We start from the raw sequence: 16,849 nt of genomic DNA, 5'->3' as shown, positions 1-16,849 counted from the left end.
AATTTGCTGCAGTGTCTGTCTGATGTTCATTGTGCAGATGCCACAGAGAAATACTCTCTCTGCCTGCTATCGCATTTCCTTGCCATCCTGATTCATAAACAGGCGCTGCTGTGTCTTGTGTTGTCTCACTGTCTGGTGCTTCTTTAACACCTATCTAATGTATTTTTATTAGGACCCACTGTCATCTGCTGTCCCTTCTGCCTCATATGTCACCCCAGGCTCTGTCTATCGTGACTGTCTGTCCTCTTACTGAATAAACAGCTAGATTCTATTCTGTTTTCATGCCTCTTCCCAGCAGGCTTCTCTTTCTGCCTGGAAAACAATTATCCTCAGCTGTTGTTTTATGATGTTGTCTTGTCGTCTGATGACGGATTCATTATCTCATCATTCTGGCTGACAAGGCTGTTGCGGTGGCCTGCTGTTTCCTACACGTCTGATGATTCAGCCTCCAAGAGAGACGCCCCCCTCTGTGTACCCCTCACAGGTCCCACTCTGGTCTCTCTGCTCCCTCTAGACTCTGGTCTCTCTGCTCTCTGTAGTTTCTCTCTGATCTCTCTAGTCTCTCTGCTCTCTATAGTCTCTCTCTAGTCTCTCTCTAGTCTCTCTGCTCTCTCTAGTCTCTCTCTGGTCTCTCTGCTTTCTATAGTCTCTCTCTGGTCTCTGCTTTCTATAGTCTCTGCTTTCTATAGTCTAGTCTTTCTGCTCTCTGTAGTGTCTCTGATCTCTCTAGTCTCTCTGCTCTCTCTAGTCTCTTTCTGGTCTCTCTGCTATTTGTAGTCTCTCTCTGATCTTTCTAGTCTCTCTGCTTTCTATAGTCTCTCTCTGATCTCTCTAGTCTCTGCTCTCTGTAGTGTCTCTGATCTCTATAGACTCTGGTCTATCTGCTCTCTGTAGTGTCTCTGATCTCTATAGACTCTAGTCTATCTGCTCTCTGTAGTGTCTCTGATCTCTATAGACTCTGGTCTATCTGCTCTCTGTAGTCTCTCTGATCTCTATAGACTCTGGTCTATCTGCTCTCTGTAGTCTCTCTGATCTCTATAGACTCTAGTCTATCTGCTCTCTGTAGTCTCTCTGATCTCTATAGACTCTGGTCTATCTGCTCTCTGTAGTCTCTCTGATCTCTATAGACTCTGGTCTATCTGCTCTCTGTAGTCTCTCTGATCTCTATAGACTCTGGTCTATCTGCTCTCTGTAGTCTGTGATCTCTATAGACTCTGGTCTATCTGCTACTACAAGATAAAATAAATAATCAGTTGTCAATATGCAACAGCAAGGAACAGTAAATAAATAAATAAAAATGACAGAATAAAATACAGAGAAAATTATGTTGAGAAAATTATAGATTGTCCCTCAGTCTGTGGCAGGCAAATACAAATAACAATAAGCAATAATAACAGTAAATTAATGTGCACAGTACATGAACATTAACACAGTAATATGTATGTGTGTGTGTGTGTGTGCATGTGTAAATAATATAACATGAACATTAGTGGCATTTTTAAAAAGAAAAAAATCTATACACACACATACACATACATACTCATACACAGGGGTTAAATTGGGCCGGGGCTATCCAGGGCTACTAGCATCATGTCCAGGGGATGTATTTGTACATCAAGCTGCCTCACACTACAGAAACAGGAGATAGGCTGCTACCATATGGGCCACTAGGCCCGAGAAACATTGGTTCTCAAAAAGGCTTACTTACTTTACTTATCCGGGGCTCACACCTGGCACATAGATTCCCAAACGTCATCAGCCTGATTTTGTTACATGTTTTCTCACTAACAAAATTATTGTTAAAAGAATGCAGCCATTTCATATTCACCATCGTGATCTCACATGCTGTTTCTATATCATGGAGAGAGATCACGTGATCAGGGTCGCGAAGCCTGGCTGGTGGATATCAGTGGATATGTGCTATTTAAGTGCAAAAATGGGCTTAAGGTGTGGGCTGCAAGTGTAGCCACCTCTGAGAAAAGGCTTTCATCTTTCAAAAACTGTCTTCACTTCAGTGACTAACAAAATAATATTGTCTGTAGATGCGGTAGTGCAGACCGAGTTACAAAAGTCAGTGGTGCAGTGAATGGTTCCTGACAGGATGGTACCGGGGTATAGCCCCGAATAATATACCAACCTGAACCAGGTCTAGACACAGAACATCAATCGCTGTGTGATTAATAAACTGATTTAATTTTATTTGTATTTCATTCCGCTCCCCTTTCTCAGTGTTTAAGTATAGGAAATACTAGGAAATTGCTCACTTGATTAGGTTTGATCATTCAAAGCTAATGGTTTCATGTAAGACCAGCATGTGTGAGGAGGAGGGGAGGAAGTAGAGAGGAGGAGAGGAAAGGGGAGAGGAAGGGAGGAGAGGGGAGGTTTTGACTGAAATGCATAGGTATAGCTTTCTTCTGAAATGGCGCTGTGCTGTACAGTATAGTCATGGTCCACTACGGTCCATGATCGTTCTACAGTGGGAAAATACTGAATACTGAGGTTTTCTTTTTTCTTCTGTTTTCTGGGAACCATTTTGATTTCCTCACAGGCCCTGTCTGTTTCTAGGCCTTGTCTGTTTCTAGGCCCTGTCTGTTTCTAGGCCCTCACTGTTTCTAGACCCCGTCTGTTTCTAGGCCCCGTCTGTTTCTAGGCCTTGTCTGTTTCTAGGCCCTGTCTGTTTCTAGGCCCCGTCTGTTTCTAGGCCCCGTCTGTTTCTAGGCCTTGTCTGTTTCTAGACCCTGTCTGTTCCTAGGCCCTGTCTGTTTCTAGGCCCTGTCTGTTCCTAGGCCCTGTCTGTTTCTAGGCCCTGTCTGTTTCTAGGCCCCGTCTGTTTCTAGGCCCTGTCTGTTTCTAGGCCCTGTCTGTTTCTAGGCCCTGTCTGTTCCTAGGCCCTGTCTGTTTCTAGGCCCCGTCTGTTTCTAGGCCCTGTCTGTTTCTAGGCCCCGTCTGTTTCTAGGCCCCGTCTGTTTCCAGGCCCCGTCTGTTTGTAGGCTTGTCTGTTTCTAGGCCCCGTCTGTTTCTAGGCCCTGTCTGTTTCTAGGCCCTGTCTGTTCCTAGGCCCTGTCTGTTTCTAGGCCCCGTCTGTTTCTAGGCCCTGTCTGTTTCTAGGCCCTGTCTGTTCCTAGGCCCTGTCTGTTTCTAGGCCCCGTCTGTTTCTAGGCCCTGTCTGTTTCTAGGCCCTGTCTGTTTCTAGGCACTGTCTGTTTCTAGGCCCCGTCTGTTTCTAGGCCCTGTCTGTTTCTAGGCCCCGTCTGTTTCTAGGCCCTGTCTGTTTCTAGGCCCCGTCTGTTTCTAGGCCCTGTCTGTTTCTAGGCCCTGTCTGTTTCTAGGCCCTGTCTGTTTCTAGTCACAGTCAGAGTGAAACTGTGGGCAACTTCTCTTTTCTCTGTCTTGGAAGAGTGTGGTTTTTCTTGGAGTTGACTCATCATACGTATCCTTTCATTCTGAGCAGAGCCCCTCTAACGGGCCGTCCAATGGAAGACCGGCAGGCAGGCCTTTTCATCTCAAAGATAGATCATTAAAGACTTGATATTTGCTATTTATGAAGCAGTATTAAGCATCACTGCTGCCACCATCACAGCCCCACCCATATAACAAATCCCAATTTATCCCCTGCATGCACATACATACAGTATATACATATATATATATATATATATATATATATATATATGTTACGGTCAATGTGAGAAAACGGGGAATGGGAGCTTTTCCCGGTTATTGCGCACATTCCCCGACCTCGCGGGGAATGTAGGAGAAACATGTGCGTTTCTCACATCTCCCGGGTAATGTGCACATTCCCCGACCTTGCGGGAGATGTGAGAAATTGGTTAGTATTTCTCACATCTCCCGTATGGTCGGAGATTGTGCACATTAACCGGGAAATGCTTACAATTCCCGACCTTGCGGTAAATCTAGGAAAGCGCAACCGTATGCAAAACTTCTGCGCAGCCGGGTGGTGGGAGAGGGCTTATTTGACGCCTCAGATGGCGTGCACCATGAGAGGCACCCACGGTAGTTGGGCTAACGTTAGGCTACTGGCGCACACCTGTGAGAGATTTTTCGTCTTTTCGTCTGTCTTTCGGCTAGCTAACGTGTAGGGTTCCTTTGGAGGTTCCCACCTTCCTGTTGTTGCAATGTTCCTTTTGCTTTTGTTAACTTGATCACCAGTGTAGGCCTATCCTCCTAATACTACTTACACTGTGTGCAGCATAGGCTATATTACTGTTCAAGGTAGACCACAGACTTATTAACTGTAGGGGAGGACCGGGACGAATGAAACACTTTTTGGTTTGATCAGATTTACACAGAAATTAATAAAGATGGAGATTACATTTTTTGATGACAAACAACTTGTACATGTCCTTTACTAACCTATTAGTTGTAAGTTTCGTTCTGTGGTGTAACAGTTCAATTCAAGACGGCCGAGAACAGAAGATGTGCATTGTTTATCTTGTCCCTGCCGTGCGGGGCGAGTGAAACATGAGTGGGACGAGTGAAACAGTGAGATTGTTTTGCTTATTGTGTTGCGTAGCCTCGCGGCTTGTAGGCTAATTATCTTAACTTTCAACACATGTATAATTAGACCCAATTTAATGTTTCCATTAATGCAATTGATGCTATGTATTCAAAAACCATGGGCAAAATGTAAAGCGCCTCTGGTTCTAAGCGCACGAGCCCTCTCCCACCACCCGGCTGCGCAGAGGTTTTGCATACGGCTGGACTTTGCTAGATTTACCGCAAGGTCGGGAATTGTACGCATTTCCCGGTTAATGTGCACAATCCCCGACCTTGCGGGAGATGTGAGAAATACTAACCAATTTCTCACATCTCCCGCAAGGTCGGGGAATGTGCACATTACCCGGGAGATGTGAGAAACGCACGTTTCTCCTACATTCCCCGCGAGGTCGGGGAATGTGCGCAATAACCGGGAAAAGCTCACATTCCCCGTTTTCTCACATTGACCGTAACATATATATATATGTGTGTGTGTGTGTGTGTGTGCGCCACCTTCTCCAACAACTAACCCTAACCACTCCTCCTCTTATCCACTAACCCATAACCCCTACCCTACCTTATCCCCATATATATATATACACACACACACACACCAGGACAGTAACAGAGGGCATGCTGATATGTATTGGGCAGCCATACATGCCTTGTCTCCTACTTCTAGGAGTATTTTTAGTTTTGAGAGGTCATTGAGCTCTTTGAAGTCTGGAATTATAGAGTTGAACTAAGTAGATGTTCCTTATTTCGTTGAATTTATTACAGTGTTGGAGGAAGTGCATCTCTGTCTCTACCTCACTGGCTGGACTGTGGTCACTTAGTCTGTTTTTGGTCAGGATTTGTCTCTGCTTCGTATCTCTGACAGTGAAGAGGTACTCTGACAATTTATATTCATGGTTTATGGCCAGATAGCAACTATGTTTTTTTCGTGTTTTGGTTTGAGTCGTCCAATGTTCCAGATATGCGTCTTTTGTTGATTTAATAATTTGGGGCTCTTTTGGGAGTTCAGTTCTTGGGTTTGTAGTGCCTGAAATTTCAGTTTGTCTTAGGGGCTCAATTTGAGAGGTAAAAATGTAAGAGTTATTTTTTTATGTTAATCAACAATGGTTAACGGCTTAACTCTGCCCTGCATGCATTGGCTGGTGTTTTTCTTTGTCTGTTTAATATGGACCTACAGAACTCTGCATGCAGGGCCTCTGGGATGCTTGTCCCATCTAGTGTAGTCATGGTGACTGAGTGGACCCCAAACTTCCCTGCCATAAAGGGCGATTGGGAGGATGATACTGTCAAATATTATAGTCCAAATTCTAATTGGTATGTCTATTTTGTAAAATCTTCTCCTAATTGCATAGAATGCTCTACATGCTTTTTGTTTCAGTGCATTTACTGACCGAAGTTACCGGAGGCACTGATTTTGAGCCCCAGGTAATCCTAATATAGGGTGTGGTCTAAATGGGTGTTATTAATTTGAATTGATGTTTGGTTTCCAGCACAACATAGACATCCGGCTCCTTTTGGAAGATCATGATTTTAGATTTGTTAAAGTTGACTGTCAGGGCCCAGTTGTGACAGTACTGGTCCAGGAGATCCAGGTCCTGCTGTAGTCCTTGTGATCGTACTGGTCCAGGTGCTGCTGTAATCCTTGTGATCGTACTGGTCCAGGTCCTGCTGTAGTCCTTGTGATCGTACTGGTCCAGGTCCTGCTGTAGTCCTTGTGATCGTACTGGTCCAGGTCCTGCTGTAGTCCTTGTGATCGTACTGGTCCAGGTCCTGCTGTAGTCCTTGTGATCGTACTGGTCCAGGTCCTGCTGTAGTCCTTGTGATCGTACTGGTCCAGGTCCTGCTGTAGTCCTTGTGATCGTACTGGTCCAGGTCCTGCTGTAGTCCTTGTGATCGTACTGGTCCAGGTCCTGCTGTAGTCCTTGTGATCGTACTGGTCCAGGTGCTGCTGTAATCCTTGTGATCGTACTGGTCCAGGTGCTGCTGTAATCCTTTTGATCGTACTGGTCCAGGTGCTGCTGTAGTCCTTGTGATCGTACTGGTCCAGGTGCTGCTGTAGTCCTTATTGTGTGGGTGACAGCAGCACCAGGTCGCCAGCATAGAGCAGGAATTTAACTTCCTTATTGTTAAGGGTTAGTCCAGGAGCTCCAGATTGCAAACAGTATTGCCTTAATGTAGATGTTTGCATTGCATTAATGTAGATGTTACATAGAGTTGGAGACAAACTATTGCCATGAAAAACACCTCTCCCTTGAATGAAGAGATATGTTGTTGTATTGCTTAATTATTTATCTTAACTTCACATTTTTACTGACATACATTGACTAAGTGATGTCATAAACTTACATGATTTGGATAATTTTAGGATATAATCCCTCTTGCCAAATGTAATCAAAAGCTTTTTTTTTTAAATCAATAAAACATGCAAAACATTTTACCATTTGTTGGTGTACGTGATGATTAATTGGAGAATGCAGGGTGTAAACGTGATCAGTAGTGCAGTGACTTGGTAAAAGGCCAATTTGCCCTTCAGTCAGGACATTGTGCTCCATAAAGACCAGCATCCGGGCACTGATAATGCTGCACAACACCTTCCACAGATTACTCTCACACAGAGGCCTGGGTAGTTGTTAGATTACTGCTCACACAGAGGCCTTGGTAGTTCTACGGGTCAAATTTATCTCCACTCTTATGTTTTGGGAGAACACGGCCCCCGGCTCCAGATCTTAGGACAGCAGCCTGATTGAAGAGGGAAATTGAACAACTTAAGCACGGCCTGTCTCAGCTCAGGGCTGCTGTGCTTCAGCATCCCTGTCCTGATGCCGTCAGCTCCTCATGCTTTGCCAGATCAGAGTTTTTGATGTTGTTTTCTAGTTCTTCCATTGTGATTGGGTAATCAAGGGGGTTCTGATTATTTTTTTTACTCTCTCTGGTCTCTCTCTGGACTCTCTCTGCTGCTTGCCCACCCACTAGCCTCTGGTCTATCTGCTCTGCTGTCTCTGCTCTCTAGTTTCTCTCTAATCTCTCTGCCCTCTCTGGTCTCTAGTCTCTCTAGTCTCTCCGATCTCTCTCTAGCCTCTGGTCTTTCTGCTCTCTGTAGTCTCTCTAGTTCCTCTGCTGTCTCTCTGATCTCTCTAGTTTCTCTCTCTCTGCTGTCTCTAGTCTCCCTGCTGGCTGCTCTCTTTGATCTCTCTAGTAGTCTCTCTGATCTCTTTGTTCTCTAGTCTCTCTGCTCTGTCTGTTCTCTAGTGTCTCTGTTCTCTGGTCCACCCACTAGCTGTCACTCAAGATGAAAGGAGAATACCCTTGACCCCGCCCACGTAGTATCCCACCCTCTTAGTGAAATGATAGTATAAAATTGTATCTTTCTGAAATTTTATTTGAAACTTCTGTCAATGAATGCAGTGAGTGCAATGAGTTTCATGAAAATCGGTCTGGTAGTTTTTGTGTAATCCTGCTAATGCACACACACACACACCAAGAAACAAACAAACAAACCAAGAAATGAACAATCACGCCACCGAAAACATTACCGCTCACCCTGCGCTGTCGCTGGGGAGGAAGAAAGAGTTTTGCAAAGGTGTAGAATATAAATAATAATACAGTATTTAAAATTTCAGTCTGACTGTAAATCGCTTGAAGCTCTTTTTATATTAACTATTTTAATCACAGATGTTTTAATTCAATACTTTCTTTTGAATAAATGCTTACATTCCCCAAACAAAAGGTCCACTACAAACACGTTCAACAACTGCACATGCTAACGACATGCATCATGGATGGGGGACGACCGGTTCACTGTGCACTTGTTGTGAATTATTCTCTTTCTCATGACAAGCTCTCTGTGCATACCTCCTGGTAAATTCCCATTTTTAATACATTTGTTGCAGAAAGTAGGAATAAAATGACAGATCTGAGATTTATAGTAGCATTCGTCCTTGTCTTGTGTTTTTGGTTGATAATGTATTCCTTTTGGTTTGGGAAGTTTGACGTGCTTATTTGTGAAAGAGCGCAGTTCTGTGCGTGCTGCAGAGGCCGTTCATGGGCATGTTTGTCAATGCTCAACTATGTTGCATTCATGAAAGTTGCATCACTTTGGCCTCCAGATACAGGACGTGCTCCAGTTTGTAAAAGATCTGCTTTTTTCGTCAATGCAGGCAATGAGTTCGGTCACCCGGAGTGGCTGGATTTCCCCCGGGTGGGGAACAATGAAAGCTACCACTACGCCCGCAGGCAGTACAACCTGCTGGACGCCGACCACCTACGCTACGACCAGCTCTACGCCTTCGACCGGGACATGAACCGAACCGAGGACAAGTACGGCTGGCTGGCTGCTTCGCAGGTAACACACACGCACACACACACACACACACACACACACGATTGAGTGTCATACTGTAGGACGCCGGTACTATTAAAGATGGTAGATGGGCTGTGTTGTATCAGAAGGATTAGATAGGAATAGGCTTGCAGTCCCTCTTCCTCGGACCAAAGCTGATGCTCTTCATGCTACCAGGTTTATGTGGTATCGGTAATACCCTGTCTATGTGCTATCCCTTTTACCATGGCTTGCCTGCTCTCAGACCGAGGAGCTGTTTCCAGACAGGCTGAGATGAATGCTCCGTCCGGGGGGCTTAATTCTGGGAACGTCTTGTTCCTCTGACTGCTGTCAAGGTGAACAGTAATGGATTTCCTCGCGCGGCAGCTTGGCTCTGGCAGAGATTTGAAGCATGTGGGAATGATGATGTGGCACAGTGTTCTACTCCTCGCTGCCTGATATTAAAGTAATGGGATAATGCAAATAACGAGCGTGTGGCTGAATTGCCGGGGATTAGGAGTGAGTCTGTGTAATTGATTTGGTAACCCCCCCCCCCCCTCCCCCAACGATCTAGCATCCAGATTACAGCTGCTTCACCTTGCTACGGGGTACCTTCCCTGGCCTTAGCTTCACTTCTACCTCTCTCTCCGCCGCCACATGGACGCGGCCAAAGGGGAAATGTTTTACAAAAGGCTAATTAGGACAAAACACACTGGATCTGACTCCCAGGGGTCATTTCCCCATATTAGCCAATCAGTCAGGGGTGTGTTCTGTCCCCCTGACCCTGCTGGGATGGGGAGAGCTGGAGATGCTGGTCTGGTGTGAGGATGGAGACCTGGAGATTCTGGTCTGGTCCGAGGATGGAGACCCAGAGATGCTGGTCTGGTGTGAGGAACAGGAGAGTGGGGGGTGGAGACCTGGAGATGCTGGTCTGGTGTGAGGATGGAGACCTGGAGATGCTGGTCTGGTCCGAGGATGGAGACCTGGAGATGCTGGTCTGGTGTGAGGAACAGGAGAGTGGAGGGTGGAGACCTGGAGATGCTTGTCTGGTGTGAGGATGGATGATTTGTTCTCTCCCTCAGTGGAAACAGGAGGAGGGGATGAGCCTCTCTTAGGAGGTACAGTAACAGCTGGTGGTAAATGTACATTTGGCCTTCAGATTTGATCACACACAGTGGAGTCCTCCACACCTGGATGCTGTGAGCCATCTGTGAGGGGCTTCAGGGAGCGCTGTGCTGGAGGCCCTGTCCTTGTCCCTGTCCCTGTCCTCCCTGGGGACATCCATTCTCCTGTTGTTTTTCCCCCACTGATTGGACATGGCTTTTATTTAATGTGTGGGTCAGCATTGTGTAACGTAATTCACACATTAAACCAAAGACTGTTTTCTTTTATCTTTATTTAACGAGGCGAGTTGACTGAGGATAGATTTTCTTTGCAGCGTTGGCCTTGGGTTGGGGGCACATATATACCAGAGGACAGGGGAACACACACACACAGACACACACACACACACAAACACACAGCTGGGCACAGCATGCTACACACACACACACACACACACACACACACAGCTGGGCACAGCATGCTACATACACACACACACACAGCTGGGCACAGCATGCTACACCCCCCCCCCCCCCCACCCCCACCCCACACACACACATACAGCTGGGCACAGCATGCTACCACAGTACTACTCAGCTGGGGCCATGTAGATTAAGTGCTTGCTCAAGGGCACAACCACAGCGGTGGTAACATAGGCAAGTGAAACCAACCAGATTTGATCTGCCACACCAGGGATTCGAACCAGTGACATTTCAGGAGCCCTAACACTGCCCTATTCTTTGACCACAGGTCTACCGCTGTCCCGTGCTGTACAAGGGTGGTTGTAACTGTACAGGGGGGTAGTGAGCAGATGTATGACTTGCTGTTCCCTCAGGCCCCCCCACCCCCCCAGGCACGAGGGGAGCATGTTTTGTAGTTGGAACGGGAGGTTTGGCTGGGGCGAGTGGGTGGTGTTCTCTTTCTGCAGCAGAGAGCTTGAACGAAGGCCCTGTTAGTGAAGAGACCATCTGGGAGCTCCAGCTGTGAGCTAAACCCAAACGGTGTTCTCTGGACTGGGCTGGTACTCTGGGGGAGCACCCTGGTCTGGTAGACCCACGAGTCTGTTAAGTACTGCACTCAACTCCTCCCTGGTCTGGTAACACCAGGCCCATAGACCCTCCTCCCTGGTCTGGTAATGCCAGGCCCATAGACCCTCCTCCCTGGTCTGGTAATGCCAGGCCCATAGGCCCTCCCCCTGGTCTGGTAATGCCAGGCCCATAGGCCCTCCCCCTGGTCTGGTAATGCCAGGCCCATAGGCCCTCCCCCTGGTCTGGTAATGCCAGGCCCATAGGCCCTCCCCCTGGTCTGGTAACGCCAGGCTGCTCACCCTGCCCACCCTGGTCTAGGCCTGCTACAGTAGCACTGCATCTCTAGTCAGAAACCTGCAAGGGAAGTTTCAAACAGGAACAAACGACTGTACTTTCTGAAATTGTGAGCTCACGATCTAACCTCCATCCTTCGTCCGCAGCCTGTCCAATCAGGACAGGCGTTATCTCCCTCCCAGCAGCGAATATTCAGCTCTGAAATTGGCTGAGGGGACGAGGTGGTAAAAATAGGGGGCTGGTTGACATTGATAATCTCTGCTAATGACACGTTAACAGTGGCTTGCGCCGCGGGAGATTGGCGGCTTTATCATCTGCAGCTGCCGTGGACTGCCTGTGTTCCTCCAACCACTCGGGGCACCTGAATTTCCCAAGACTGTTCCGTTTACGTCTATGGCTTATCCCCCCGGAGCCAACAGCCTGGGAGTCAATCATTTTGACAATGTCTACTGCCAAAATCTACTGTGACTGATTCTTTCTCATCGAATATGTCTGATTCCGTCTACTAATGGAATCTGTCCGAGTCTGTCAGTAAAGCTTGATTACTGCTTCTGTTTTATACAACAGCTTCCCTTGAGTTGACGGTCATCTCTCTCTCTCTGTCTCGCTCTCTCTCCATCTCTCTCTCTGTCTGTCTCTGTCCACCTCTTTGTCTGTCTGTCTGTCTGTCTCTCTCTCTGTCTGTCTGTCTGTCTGTCTGTCTGTCTGTCTGTCTGTCTGTCTGTCTGTCTGTCTGTCTGTCTGTCTGTCTCTCTATCTGTCTCTCTCTCTCTCTCTCTCTCTTTCTCTCTCTGTCTGTCTGTCTGTCTGTCTGTCTGTCTCTGTCCACCTCTTTGTCTTTCTGTCTGTCTCTCTATCTCTCTCTCTCTCTCTCTCACTGTCTGTCTGTCTGTCTGTCTCGGTCCACCTTTTTCTCTGTCTGTCTGTCTCTCTGTCTGCCTGTCTGTCTCTGTCTCTCTCTCTCTGTCTCTCTCCATCTCTCTCTCTGTCTGTCTCTGTCCACCTCTTTGTCTGTCTGTCTGTCTCTATCCGTGTCTGTCTCTCTCTCTCTATCCGTGTCTGTCTCTTTCTCTCTCTCTCTCTCTCTGTCTGTCTGTCTGTGTCCACCTCTTTCTCTGTCTGTCTCTCTCTGTATCTCTCTCTCTCTCTCTCTCTCTCTCTCTCTCTTCGTCCCCAGGCGTTTGTCAGTGCCCAGCACGAGGGGGACAAGGTGATAGTGTTTGAAAGAGCCAACGTCCTGTTCATCTTTAACTTCCATCCCACCAAGAGCTACCAGGACTACCGCGTGGCGGTGGGCTCCCCAGGGAAGTATCCTTTCATCCGCGTCAGCAGCTCCTCTGTTTGCCTTCACACAGCTAAGAGCTGGACAGCCATTAAGCCGAGCGGCAGCAGGTGGTGATGGATATGGAGTGGCACAGGTATGAGTGGCTCTTGCATTAGTATGGGTCCTTCAGATAGCACAATTACAGGAACGGTATGTTTGCAGTCATGGTAACAATAATGCTCTTTTGTTGTGAAATCTCATGCAGGTCCACAGTCAGATCGGTCCAAAATGGATGTCTGGTTGTCTGTCAGTCCTCTCCTCTCTCAACCCTCTTTGAAGCGGAGACCAGGGTTTTTAATGGGGGATGTTTTCCTTGAGAATATCTCCCTTTGTTTAGAATTCTAACCGTCAATGTTGTGTGGTGGGGCAGTGATGTTATATGACTCAGCTCATCGTAGGGCAGTGATGTTATATGACTCAGCTCATCGTAGGGCAGTGATGTTATATGACTCAGCTCATCGTAGGGCAGTGATGTTATATGACTCAGCTCATCGTAGGGCAGTGATGTTATATGACTCAGCTCATCGTAGGGCAGTGATGTTATATGACTCAGCTCATCGTAGGGCAGTGATGTTATATGACTCAGCTCATCGTAGGGCAGTGATGTTATATGAGTCAGCACATTGCTCCTGTATACGTCTGCTAAATGACTCAAATGTAAATTGATGGGGACAGCAAGATGCTGGCTTTACATGTAGAGGGAGTGATCAAGGACATTTGTCTCATTCTCCCTGTGCTGGGTTGAGTGCTGATCCAACCAGGCTTGACCCACCCAGCTAAAACTGGCGAGGGAGTGTTAGTTCACGTCTGGGGCTCAGAGGGTCAAATAAGATGCATCGTTCAATGTATTCAACTACATGACTGTGTACAGTATAACCTGAAAACATTCATAATATTTCCACATTGTTATTTTTTAATACGGCTGGTTTTTTTTGGGGGGGGGTTGATCTGCACTCTCGAATAAGTTTGAAGCGCTTTTAATGCTGATATACAGCAGACAACGAAAAGTTTCACCCCATCCAGCCTTCGTCAGCATTTACCTCGTATTGTCTGCTGTACATGTGCATTAAAAGCAGTTAAAACTTTTTTTTGAGAGTGCCCATTTCCCCCCTTTTCGTTTTAGGTTATCGTCACTGAGTAAGGAAGGGATGTGCTGTCTCCTCTGTTGGTGTGTGAGGAGATGCCTCAGACAGGGAGAAGCTCTGCCTGTCATTATACACAACAGTTCAGGCAAATGTGCTGTGTGTGAGAAAAGTACAGTCAATGGTGCGTGTGTGTGTGTGTATGTGTGTTGGTGCGGGTGTGTGTGTCTGTGTGTGTCACTATCTGTGTGAAGAGATGTGAGTCCTCCGGTGGGAATGTGTGCCGAGGTTCCAATTAGGGCAGAAGACGGATGAAAGTGTCAGTGGTAAGCGGAGGACGCAAACAAGACAAGCCCAAAGAGTCCAAAGTGTTTTTTCATTAAACCCAGCCGTCACACACCTAAACCTTTTCATTCGTTTGGTGGGGTCAAACGTTGTACGGTATATGGTGGAGAAGCACATCGATATTGTGTTTGAGAAATTATAGCTGGGAGACTGGTCCCCCGCCTTTGGAAATAAACACAATCAATGTCAGCCTCATGTCTGCCAGCTGAATGGCAAATGCATTTGCTCTTACAGCGCTTGATGTAGCTTTTTAGTCCTTCAGCTGTTTTACATCATCTATGGCAGCCATCACCAACAGGCGGACCGCGGTCCGGATCCGGACCCAGAAGCCATCTAATCCGGACCGCGTCTATAACCTCATAAATCAATGAGAATTTCTCCCTTTTGACAGAGCATAGGCAACTAGTTTGAGCCTCCGCAGCCTTTGTAGTATATTACGGCATTTGTTTACTATCTCATGCGTCACTAGCCAATCGAATCTGCATGTTCATTGCCTGACGTCACCCAGTCTACACGTGACAGCCTAGCTAACGTTAACGTTACTGTTATCAGAGCGATTCCTTGCTAACATTAGTTGTAGTTGGACACTGCATGACCAGAGAAACGTAAGGACAAACGAAGAGGGAAGAGAGATACTACAAGACAGAAGTAACGTCAGCCTATACATGCCGTGCTCTAAAATAAGAAAAATAGATGTTGAAAATGGGGCGTTCCATCAAGAATGGACCGAGTCGTATATATTCATTCTCCCCGCGGGTAGCTCTAAACCTGTTTGTTTCATATATTTCAAAAGCTACCTTGTTTTTAGATGTAGACCTCATTTTACTCAAGTTTATAGTAGCCTACTTTTTATTTATAATCCCTCCTAAATGTGAAATCCCTCCTAAATGTGAAGTGTCAATAAACAGGTTGAAATGTTGTTGAAATGTAGCCCAGGCTACTTAATTTGATTTTAAATTAAGTTGGGGATATACAACTGAAGTGAACAATATTTTAACTTCCATGCGTATTTCACAGTAACATACTTGCTGCTATACAATAATTTGATAGGAATATAAAAGGAAACAAATCTGTGTTGAGGGCATAAAAAACGCACGCATCACCACCGGACCCTGGCTTGAGGCCACTTTGTCAAAATGGACCTCCTAGAACTTTACTTGATTACCCCTGATCTATGGGAACATGCCCATGATTGACTCCCAAGAATTGATACAAAGTTTTACTCCTATTGTAGTCTCCAACTGTTACTGCTGTCTCTTATGCTTCTGTCAGGAGTTGGCTGGAAGAGAACAGAACCCTGTCCATACAGTATGTATAGTAATCTCCCCTGGTAATAATATAATAATAAACTGTATTTATATAGCACTTTTTTAAACAAATGTTACAAAGTGCTTTACAAATAATCAACAGTACACCAAAACACAGGATAAAACACATACAGTGGCAAATATAAGTAAAATGTAGCCTAATTAAAAATATGAAACTCAGCACAGGGAAGGTAGCATAAAAAGCATAAAAAGAGAGATAAGATAAGAAGATAAAAGCTCAGCTCAGCTGTGATCTCCCCTCATCACAGCAGTAGTTTTGTGATGAAGCGGACGTGAGGATGTGACCTTCCTCTCTCACCAGCGAAGATAGTTTCCCGTCTCTATTTTGCTATATATCTTTCAAGAGTCTTCTCACAGGAGAAAAGAGAGGAAGTTTTCCCCCTAAGTAAAGCACCTCACCAAAAACACAGACCCTTAAAATTCTGTCGACATCAGCTTTTCGACAGGCACTTTAAAAAAAAAAAAAAAAAAAAAGAAGTAAAAAAAGAAAGAAATAAAGAAATATCTCTCCCCTTCTCTCTCAGTGGACATGTCCTCCTGGCACAGCGCTTTATGGAGCTGGTTAGAGTATTTGAAATCCCAGTTGGATCGTCTCATGAAAGCCCTACCTGTCAGGGCTGATATTGGACTGATATGCATCGAGCCAACAGGCGGCTAGGATTGTGTCAGGTCATCATTTTCTCAAGTCTTTGTAGGGGCCATTACTCGAATGTGATTGGGAGTAATATAGCTGTGTCAGCAGTCATCTCTGAATATGTAGGTCTCCTGATCGGTGGAACGAGAGCGCGGTCTGTGTTGCGGTCTGCTGACTCAGCCTGTGGTATCATACTGTACATACACATAGGCGCTCTCTCCCCTGTTTGAGTTGGGTATCTCTGCCCCTACTCGGGCACGGTTTCTACATGTATTTAAAGGCAGTAAAGATGGATGCCTGTATGTGCACAAAGATATCATGAAAATGAGAAAAAATCTGCACACTGTAGTATTATCTCCCAATAGTATTAGTATTAAGGCACAACGTTTTGGCCGTATGGCCTTCGTCAGGTGCAATACCATATGTGAGTGTTGGGGGGAATATATACACATCAGGAAAAAGTGGATGGACTGGACCGTAACTAGGTCAAGGTTTAAAGTTCAGGTTCCAATAGGATACACAGCAGGTATAGGTTACCAGGGAGTGTCCTAATCTGCATCCAAATAACAAATCAAATATGACAATAAGTTATTGGAACCATAAGGTAAAATGAAGAACGAAGATATACAAATAAAGCAGATATACAAATATTAAAAATGCTTCATATATGCTTCTTTTTGGTCCAGCACCTGTGACAACTTTTGGATGTGCGTGCCTTTCCTTGGCTCCACAAAGATACCCAGATAGCAAGCGGATCTGGGCCATATACAGGCCAGATCTGGCCCTTGTGGCTTAGTTCCAGCCCATATATGGCCCAGAATAATTACACATCCGCTTGCTATCTGGATCATTCCCATTTGCCAGATGAGCTTCTTTCCTC

General features: G+C 46.0%; 1 protein-coding gene across 1 annotated transcript in view; it reads left to right on the top strand.

Moving 5' to 3' along the window:
* gbe1b (glucan (1,4-alpha-), branching enzyme 1b) overlaps positions 1–16,849 on the top strand; it is a 119,775-nt gene that overhangs the window by 88,009 nt on the left and 14,917 nt on the right. Inside the window, exons 13-14 of the mRNA XM_084446998.1 lie at positions 8,670–8,854; positions 12,434–12,564. Coding sequence (XP_084303124.1) covers positions 8,670–8,854; positions 12,434–12,564 — 316 coding nt within the window. The remainder of the gene's footprint in view (positions 1–8,669; positions 8,855–12,433; positions 12,565–16,849) is intronic.

Source organism: Borostomias antarcticus (assembly GCF_949987555.1).
Source record: "Borostomias antarcticus genome assembly, chromosome: 1".
NCBI lineage: Eukaryota > Metazoa > Chordata > Actinopteri > Stomiiformes > Stomiidae > Borostomias > Borostomias antarcticus.
The sequence above is the reverse complement of the archived record's forward strand: the minus strand, read 5'-3'. Positions and strand labels throughout refer to the sequence as shown.